The sequence below is a fragment of the Rhipicephalus microplus genome, chromosome 9 (genome assembly GCF_043290135.1).
Source record: "Rhipicephalus microplus isolate Deutch F79 chromosome 9, USDA_Rmic, whole genome shotgun sequence".
Lineage (NCBI taxonomy): Eukaryota > Metazoa > Arthropoda > Arachnida > Ixodida > Ixodidae > Rhipicephalus > Rhipicephalus microplus.
Genome location: NC_134708.1, coordinates 17356295 through 17366200, shown reverse-complemented (window position 1 = coordinate 17366200; position 9906 = coordinate 17356295). Strand labels below are relative to the sequence as shown.

The 9906-nt window shown below is 47.3% G+C and overlaps 1 protein-coding gene and 1 long non-coding RNA gene across 8 annotated transcripts in view; one reads left to right on the top strand and one right to left on the bottom strand.

The window, feature by feature from the left end:
- LOC142771560 (uncharacterized) overlaps nucleotides 1–2023 on the top strand; it is a 2535-nt gene extending 512 nt beyond the window's left edge. Inside the window, exons 2-4 of one of the 3 annotated variants that reach the window (XR_012885992.1) lie at nucleotides 9–124; nucleotides 1223–1360; nucleotides 1521–2023. This is a non-coding gene — a long non-coding RNA (uncharacterized LOC142771560). Of the gene's footprint in view, nucleotides 1–8; nucleotides 125–1222; nucleotides 1425–1520 lie in introns of all 3 variants that reach the window. The other 2 variants (XR_012885991.1, XR_012885990.1) reach the window with 2 other exon arrangements.
- LOC119163533 (nuclear receptor subfamily 2 group C member 2-like) overlaps nucleotides 1–9906 on the bottom strand; it is a 46679-nt gene that overhangs the window by 12860 nt on the left and 23913 nt on the right. For 4 of the 5 annotated variants that reach the window (XM_075873210.1, XM_075873211.1, XM_075873209.1 and 1 more), the window contains 2 exons: nucleotides 9317–9434; nucleotides 2639–2822 (listed from right to left, as the gene is read on the bottom strand). In XM_075873210.1, coding sequence (XP_075729325.1) covers nucleotides 2639–2822; nucleotides 9317–9434 — 302 coding nt within the window. The remainder of the gene's footprint in view (nucleotides 1–2638; nucleotides 2823–9316; nucleotides 9435–9906) is intronic. The other variant, XM_075873213.1, reaches the window with a different exon arrangement.

Sequence of the window (9906 nt, the reverse complement as noted above, 5' to 3'; positions counted from 1 at the left end):
CTTTTTAGGCACCGAGGATGATGCAAGGAATGCAACAGAAAAACGACCATCCATTACGCAGACCCGATTGCGACTCCTCCGATGGCTGCAGTTCAAATGAAGTGGACAATGAGTCGTTTAAAAAGTAAGTTGCAATTGGTCACACTGCAGCTGATATGCTACTTGCAGCGTAATTATTACCGACAGCCAAGTTTGGCTATCGTTGACATTGCGGCTGATGTGCTACTGCGGCGCAATTACAATCGACAACCAATTTTGCTCTGCACGTGGTGCCGTGTCACACATAAAGCACCAATGCTCTGATATACTCCCCCCCCACCCCTTAGCGAATATATCAGAGCATCGCTGCTCCGCTACTGCCCGGGCGCCGGAACGTCGTATTGAAGGTGTTGGTAAAGTTACAGTATGCTGAAGAGCTATTTTATTTTATTCTATCGTGGTATGAGCGCAGCTTAGTCGCATTTTTTTTTTTACAATTGACTGGTTTAAAATTATTTTTGCTTGTGCGGATATACGCCCAGTTTGTGCTTGCGAACTAGCAGTGATATTTGTGTGTTGGGTTGTCTGCAGTTGTAAGAAACACGACATCAAGTTGCTGTTAAGCAGAAGACAAAGCACGTCAGCAACCGTTTTAAGAAGCAGCAGGGAGGCCTGCTGTTTGCTAATGCTGAAAAAAAGAACAGAGAAAGAGCTTCTGAAAGAAGTGAATATATATGCTCAGGGCTCAAAATACAAAAGCATTAGAAAGAATAAGCCTACTGGAAAATGCCCTTCGCAGCAAAAATTTCCAAACAGGTTTATCATTTCTTCATAAGCTGTTGTAACGCACTGCTGCTTGGGTTGTAAGCAGCAAGATGCCCTATTCTTAAAGCGTGCAATTTTGCTGAAAAGCAGAATGCAATGTAAGCTCATGGGCGGCATGGATGCATGCATGTTTTTCTAATCACTTGAAAATGTGCTTTTACAACTTTCACAGTGTGGTAGATATTAAAAAGAACATCATTTGGTCAAAATTTCTTGAGCCCTCCACTACGGCATCCCCTATAATCAAACCATGGTTTTGAGACGTGACATGCAACGTATCATTACACTTTAATTGCATATCTCAATTGCATGCTATGTTTATCATATATATTATTTGACCATGCAAACCTAGGATGCTACCGTGACAATTAAGGGTGCAATATACTTTATTTCTGCACACTCTACTTTTTCATTGCAGCAAAGAACCTTGTCCTTTGCGGGTGTTGCAGCACAAGCCTCAAAAACAGAAGCGACTTGCACCTTTGCCACCACTATGTGCTGCTACGCTGGAACCACCACAGCGACCATGGACAGCCCTGAAGTAGCCCACTCAAGTGTCAGGGAGGCTGCACCGCTTATCAATTATGTGCCCACTGACAGAGAGGTATCATAAACCTCTGGTATGCTTTGTCTTGAAGATATATTGTTTTGCTTTTTAATGAGAAAATGTCATTGACAAACTAATGTGTGCACATCATCTTGGACTTGTTTTATAGGTGCATCGGAGCAAAGGAATTGCCGTTCCCAAGAGGTTGTACAATCACCCCATGGGCTTGAAAAGACAGACCCATTTTGTTCGTGAGGCGGCCGTTACCATTTTTCATACTGCAGGCCAAGTCGGTAGAAGTGTTACTGGTGCAGCCTACAATCGGTCTAAAGGGGAGGCGAAATCTCCCTATGAGAAAGAAACATATGCTGTATTTTCAGGTAGGTGAAATTTTGCAATCTGACCGAAATTCATGGAAGTTGGTGGCTCCATTTTTGCACGTAATCAGCCGAGGTTTCACTGTCAACATGTGTTATAATTATTTACTAAAGCTTCAAGTGTGCTTTTGCCTACTGGAGCTGGGTACATTTATGCAAGAATCCACAAACTAATTTTAAACAATATTAGAGAGGCAGACTGGTAGCACTCCTAATTATTTCCTTGTCATATTGACTCCCCTATTTAGAGTGCACATAATTGTCACTTAATAAGTGCCTGTAATTTGCTTTGTTTTTAATCATGCAGATTCCTTCAACCATTTTTTTGAAGCACACCGTTCTGATTGGAAAGGTTGAACAAATGAAGAAGCTCCTCAATAAAGCTTTGGCAAACAAAATTATTGACTTTATGAAATCAAAACATTAACCAAGGAATGGCACATCAAATAAAATATTTTGTTTGATTTCTGTGTTCATATTTGTGTCCTGCTTGCTCTGATGTAGCGGTGCACCTGCCAGTTGGCTAAGCACCGATTCGCTTGTGGACCTATCAGAGTAGAATGCTACACTTATAGGCTGGCACATGAGTACTGGTACACTGATAGACTGGTACACTGATAGACTGGTACACTGATAGACTGGTACACAGATAGACTAGTACACTGATAGACTGATACACTCATAGACTGATACACCTATAGACTGATACAACTGTCAATAACCTGATAGCCTATCAGTTTTTCTATCAGAATTTTTGCTAGGGATGACACCATTGGTTCCATGTGAGTGCAATTTTTGTTGTTGATGATGAGTCTAGTTGTCATCAGCCATTCTGGTACAAACTCTCATGACTATACTTGTCAACAGGAGGAAAAGGTTAATCACAGGTGCTCAAATGCAAATAACTTACGGCAGCTCCTCAAACGCCGGCAGGGTCCGCGTCCAGAGCAGCGACCGAAACAAGATACGGGAGGCACTCTCGCAGACGTAATGCACGTTGAGTGCCCCACCTAACGGTGTTGTCGGAAGGGTCACGTGGAAGAGAGCCTGCTCCTCTGAGATCAGGGGTCCAGATGACGGGCTGAGCCTGGACCCTGCAGTGGTCAACAAAATGATACATCTTCAAGCACTGTGGGGGCAGCTTCAAGATATATGAAACCCTATTTATTAATTGTAGCAATTAACATCCAAGAACTACAATGTTATCGTGAGGGTCACTGTAGTGGTGGGCTCCACAATAGAGTGGAATACTAGAGAGAACTCTGGCGCTAGTGTCTACGAGAGCTGCAACGCACGGTGCTTCAGCGAGCATTCCCATGCTCCCTGAAGCGCCGTGCGTACGCGGATTTGTTTAATCTTCGCACTTTTGGCTCCGTCTGGCTTCACATGGCTTGGAGCTGCTTTGCCACGAAACGACACACAGCAAATGTTCAGCAGTTGCACTGCACCACCTTAACCTTTTAGGCTCGCCGATTTCGGGTCACAAAGCTTGCAATGGTCCATTCTTTTATTCGAAACAAAACCAAAACACAATAATAATCAAAGCCACAGGAACGTTCGAAGCCGCAAGCACGAAAACTAGGCAACATTGTGTACTACCTATGGTTCCCATGGTTGCTGAATAACTGCAGTGCCACGTCTCCTCTAGTTAATTTTAGGAAACTCTGGACCCCACAAACTTCAGCTACCTGGTTTTCTTTAGCATGCACCTGAATCTACGCACACGGGCCTCTATAATTTTTGCATCCATCAAAATGCAGCCGCCGTGGTTGGGATTCGATCTCGCGATGTACAGGTCATCATTGTGATACCGTAACCACTAGGCCACCGTAGCAGGTTAGGAGGCACACTCTGCTCCTCAGCCACAGAACAACGACAAAACCTACAAGTGGGCGAGACCATTGCTACTGTCACATTTGCTGTAATCAGCAAGCAAAATGTGACAAATATTCTCACTGCAGGAGCCTTCATTAGTCCAATTTTGGCAATCGAAACACTAGTGAAGAACCAGTTCGTGCTTGCCTGTGAAATGCAAAGCTGTAAAATGCAAGTGACCTTCAACAGCGTTTAATTCTGTGTTAAAGGAGGCTCTGATGTTCTCACTGTGTCAGGTTTACGCACATGCTGACCGTCTTAACGCTAGAGCTATGGGACGCAGAAAAAAAACGCATCCAAGCGTGTCTGCAAAACACGCATCCAAGCGCGATTGCAACACAACCAAGCTATGCAACACAATTCTGTGTTGCATAGCTTATCAGTGCTCTGCCAGTATGCTAATGAACTGAAAGGATGTTTAGAGCTATTGCGTGATTCGACGTTGTGCTGTCAAATGTTAGCTTCCTAACGTACCCACTTGCAACTAAAAGCATAAGAGTCCAGTCTTCAATTCTTGGACCGGTACAAATTTATCTTCAGCTAGGCAGCTTTCTCAGGGCACATGTCTACTCAGTGCCTTTGTGCTGATGTCTTATAAATGACAAATCTTTTTGTCACTGCCCTGTAGTTGTGTAAGGGTTTCGTATGTTGAAGTGGAACAAGTTTCAATTGAGAGAGGCGTTTGTCGGTGAGAATGTGATCAAATATTTTCTTCGCGTGCCGTGCTCGTAAATTATCACTAAAAAAGAGCACACGATTCTGTAACATAATAGCCACCGCAACACGTGCTGATATGTGATGTGTGATATGTGATATGCATCGTGTTACGTCAGCACCAGGTTGCTATAAAAGATGAGTGCGTAAGAAATAAAGGCTAGTGTTTTTTCCACGGTATCAAGTGTGCTGTTCTTCCGTCAGCTGCTCTCCGCGAGTTGGCTGTGACAGTGGCGACGAAGATGGGATTGTGATCTGATGATGCCGCCTGGAAATTCCCTGTAAGGCTGTGTTCTCTACCGTATGTAGAATGCCTGGTGTCGGCAAGCTTGAGCCGTTCGACGTGGGAACAACCAGCTGGGATGAGTATCAAGAGCGGGTAGAACAATTTTTCATAGCCAACGACGTCGAAGATGAAAAAAAGCAAGCAGTACTTCTCACCTGTTTGGGACCGGCCACGTATTCATTACTGCGGAACCTGCTGTCACCGTCGAAGCCGTCAGAAACAAGCCTGTCCACGATCCTTGACGTACTGAAGAAGCATTTTTCGCCGAGACCATCGGAAGTGGTTGCAACGTTCAAGTTTAATTCAAGAACACGTCATTCTGGTGAAACGGCTGGGGATTTCTTCGCTAGCCTGAACAAACTTGCTGACGATTGTGCTTTCGGCTCGTTTCGAGACAGAATGCTTCGTGACCGCATCGTGGCAGGCATCAACGACGAGACAATGCAGCGACGACTGTTGGAGTCACCAGATTTGACCCTGGATACCGCAAAAAAGACAGTTATCGCGATGGAAGCGGCGAACAAAGATTCTCGCGCGCTGTCAACAGCCATACCAATGACTGTTGCGCCGACGAATGCCGTGTCACGTGATACAGGAAAGCAGAAGCATAAACCAGTTTCATGTTTCCGCTGCGGAGGCGAGCATCTGGCGACGCAGTGTCGACATGCAAGTAGCGTCTGTCACAAGTGTCGAAGCAAGGGGCACCTGGCGCGAGTATGCAAGGGTAAGGCAGTTACAGTTACGAGCGCAGGTGGTTCAGCGTTTTTGTCCCGGAAGCATCAGTCAATCCATACCGTAGACGACGAAGGAAGCCGTTCTGAGACACCGGCACCGCAAGTCTACGAAATGTGGCAAGTGCGCGCACCGGATCACGACAGTAGCCCGTACCGGGTTGAGGTGTCCGTGAATGGAACTTCACTCATTATGGAAATTGACACGGGAGCAAGTGTGTCTGTCGTGTCGGAAGAGACCTTTTGCCGCATATTTCCGTTTTGTCGTCTGGAACCGTCAAGCGTTATGCTGCAAGGTTACACCGGTTAGCTGTCTGCGGTGCAAGGCAGCCTGCCTGCGACTGTACTACTGGGAAACCATGAGTGCCGGGACGTGTTGTACGTCGTCCCAGGACGCTGCCCGTCCCTTATGGGGCGTGGCTGGATAAAAGGCCTCGGAATCGAGCTGCGCAGTGTGATGGACGTTAAGGCTATCACGTCGGTTGAGGGACTCGTCGCTGAGTGTGCGAGTGTTTTCGATGACGTCTTGGGAACATTCAAGGGAGTGTCCGCGAAAATAACCATCGAAGACAACGCGAAGCCGCGGTTCTTCAAGGCTCGCCCTGTTCCGTTCGCAATGATCGACCGCGTCAACGAGGAACTGATGCGCGTGGAACGAGTTGGAGTGCTGCGTCCAGTTAAGACTTCGGAATGGGCTGCGCCTATCGTGCCTATCTTGAAGCGGAGTGGCCAGATTCGGATATGTGGCGACTTCAAGGTCACTGTTAATCCCGTGACAGTGCCTGAAAAATACCCGATACCACGCGTTGAAGACCTGTTTTGCCGTCTTAGCGGTGGCGAGAAGTTCAGCGAATTGGACTTGAAGGATGCGTATTTGCAAGTTGAACTGGACGAGGCATACCGCAAGCTGGTGACAATCAACACACCAAAAGGACTGTACCAATACACGCGTTTGCCTTTTGGCGTCACATCTGCTCCTTCAATTTTCCAGCGGGAGATGAAAAACCTGCTACAAGGGCTCAGACACGTTGTGGTGTACTTCGACGATGTTCTTGTGACTGGACGCGACGACCAGGACCATCTAACAAACCTGGGCCTAGTCCTAAGCCGACTGAAGCAAGCTGGGCTAAAATTGAAGCTTGACAGGTGTACCTTCCTGGAACGACAAGTTGAATACCTGGGTCACGTTGTCACGGCTGCGGGGTTTCAACCCAACCCTGAAAAGGTAGAGGCTGTGCTGAAGGCGCCTAGACCCGAAGATGTCAAGACATTACGGAGTTATCTAGGTCTAGTCAACTTCTACCGCAAGTTTCTGCCGGGGCTGTCTAGTGTGTTGCATCCCTTGAACGAGCTGCTTGTGGCCAAGGTGTCGTGTAAGTGGCGTGAGGATCATGAACGTGCTTTCCAAAGGAGCAAGGAGCTACTTGTTTCAGCAGCAGTGCTGGCGCATTATGACCCCAAGAAACCCGTGGTTCTCGTATGCGATGCGTCACCGTACGGCGTTGGCGCCGTTCTGGCCCATAGAGAAGACTCGGGGGCTGAACGACCAATCGCATTTGCATCACGAAGTCTCGCGCCAGCCGAGCGAAATTACAGTCACATCGACAAGGAGGCTCTTGCGCTCATGTTTGGCGTAACCAAGTTCCGACAATACCTCTGGGGACGCGAGTTCGAGGCTATTATGGACCATAAACCATTACTGGGCTTGCTTTCTCCCGACAAGCGCGTGCCTGAGATGTGTTCACCGCGTATCATGCGTTGGGCTCTGATGCTTGGTGCGTATAACTACAAGCTCATGTACCGGCCGGGAGCAAGCATTGCCAACGCGGATGGTTTGAGTCGCCTACCACTACCAGGGTACGCTCAACCTGTGGAAAGGCCAGCGAAAGTTTTCATGCTGGAGGCTGCTAATCCTCGGGTGCTACGGTCGACTGTAGTCGCGGAAGCTACTTCCAAGGACCCAACCTTAGCGAAGCTACGAGAGGCCTTATGGTCTGGAGCTGAGCTACGTGACCCCGAGTTCAGGTTCTACGCAGATCGAAAACCTCAGATGAGCGTGCAAGAAGACTGTATACTTCTCGGATCGCGAGTGGTTATCCCACGTGCATTATAGCAAGAAGTGTTGCGACTCCTTCATGAGGGGCACCCTGGAATGACCAAGATGAAGGCTATCGCCAGGAGTCACGTCTGGTGGTCTTCGTTGGACGAGGACATTACCGCTGCAGTTCGCCAGTGTCAGATCTGCCAAGAACACCAGAGGGTTGCGCGGCCGGTAGCGATGACGCCATGGCCGTTTCCGGACAGACCATGGTCTCGCCTTCATATTGACTTTGCCGGACCTTTGAAGAACTGCTACTTGCTGATCGTTATCGATGCATTTTCAAAGTGGATAGAGGCCGTTCCTATATCTACACCATCGGCAGAGGCAACTATCCCATGCCTGAGGGTTATGTTTGCTACTCACGGATTGCCAGACGTAGTGGTGTCCGACAACGGACCAGCGTTCGTGAGCGAGGAATTCAAACTGTTCCTGCATCGAAATGGCATCAAACAAGTATTGACACCCCCATACCATCCAGCGTCAAACGGGGCTGCAGAACGGGCAGTTCAGTGCATCAAGTCAAAGCTAAAGAAATCGGCTGGAGGGAATTTTTCATGCCAACTTGCCCGTATTCTTTTCAATTACAGGATTACTCCCCACGAAACTACCGGGTGCTCACCAGCGGAGCTGATCATGGGCCGTAAGTTAAAAACTGCTCTAACGTTGTTGCATCCAGACATGAAAGCTAAGGTCTTGCTGAAGCAGCTCAAGCAGAAGATTGTCCATGATGGTGGAGCTCGAACCACACCACCCGCAAGACCCGGAGACTACATCTACGCACGGAATTTCCGTTCGGGGCCAACCTGGATGCCCGCAAGAGTGACTGACAGAGCCACCGATAACATCGCTGATGTCGTTTTGTCAGACGGTAGGTGTTGGCGGCGCCATCAAGAACACCTGCGGCCGAACTTCGCCCCAGTTAGTGCGCCTCCTGGACTGCCGCCTGAGCGACAGACTTCTTCACCGACGCCAGTGTTACCGCCTGTGCAACAAGCTACGTCAACCACGGAGTGCGTGTCGGAACGAGCGGGTGTGCAACCAGCTGAGAAACTAGTTCCGCTACCCAGGAAGTGTGAGTCGGAGCAATCGAGTCCAGTTGCTGAGCCGTGTCCTGAATCATGCAGCGAAAGTGGGACCGCAACACGCGATCTGGTTGTGCCTACTAGCCATGACAGTACGCCAATGCTGCGAAGAAGCACGAGGACAAAAAAACCAGTTGTGCGTTTCTGACCACGAAGGCCGCTAAACTATCGTTGTTTTGTTTGTTGATGGGGAGGAGTGTAACATAATAGCCACCGCAACACGTGCTGATATGTGATGTGTGATATGTGATATGCATCGTGTTACGTCAGCACCAGGTTGCTATAAAAGATGAGTGCGTAAGAAATAAAGGCTAGTGTTTTTTCCACGGTATCAAGTGTGCTGTTCTTCCGTCAGCTGCTCTCCGCGAGTTGGCTATGACAGATTCCATGCACAAAGCAATAAAAATTCTGTTTAAACCTATTCCCTCAGTGCATGAAAGTCGCATATCTTTCTGTTGCACGAAACTACTGAAAGTTTCCCAGAGAATTCTGGCCAGCTCAGTCATGTAGCACACTCAAACCTCGATATAACAAAGTATCAGTTATAATGAAGTAAATGAAAGATAGTTTTGCAATGAACATAGTGTTTGAAATATACCTTTATAACAAATTTTCGGTTATAACAAACAAATTTTCATGTAAGATTTTGAAATTTCGTTATAATGAGGTTTGAGTGAGTAGTACATACATCTCACAGGGAACACATTTGTGACAGTGATCAACTGGGAGTATAATGGCCCTTGTTTGCTGCAAGTACTAAGAAGTAAGAGTACTAAGCGTTGCTATTAACAGTACTGACCGTACTCACTTGAGTATGACTCCTCGTCGGCAGCCTGGTCCTCACCATCTTCGTCCCAAGATGCCCAACTGCTGCCTATCGCGTTGGGGCCATCCTTGTTGCCACTCATTTTCGAATTCTGAAACAATATAGATGGAAACTTTAAAAAAAGCATAGGAAAGCACTTATATGGTCTTTTACATTGAAAACCACATGAGCATCCAAGTAATCGTTTACAAGGGGCTTGAAACATTAACGCAGAGCTAACACCTGATTAGCTTCACAGCATATGTCTGGAAGCGGCAGAACCTTCAATATGACCCAAAGTAACTGAATTTTGTTGGGTAAATAAAGTTGACTAAGTGTAACCCCAACTGCACGACATTCGGGTGACCACACAAGAACGTCATATAATACGGGCATCGTATAATAAAAAAACCAAGATTATATCCGAGAATCATATAATAAAAAAACTAAGATTATAGGCACTGACACTCAGCTCTGCCCAAAAAACGGGTACAGACCGCCTGAATAAGCCCGCGGCACAACCTTGTGCCTCTGTAAGAAAGGTAGCTTAAAAAAATGATTCTTGCCAGTGGCAGCTAATGGAA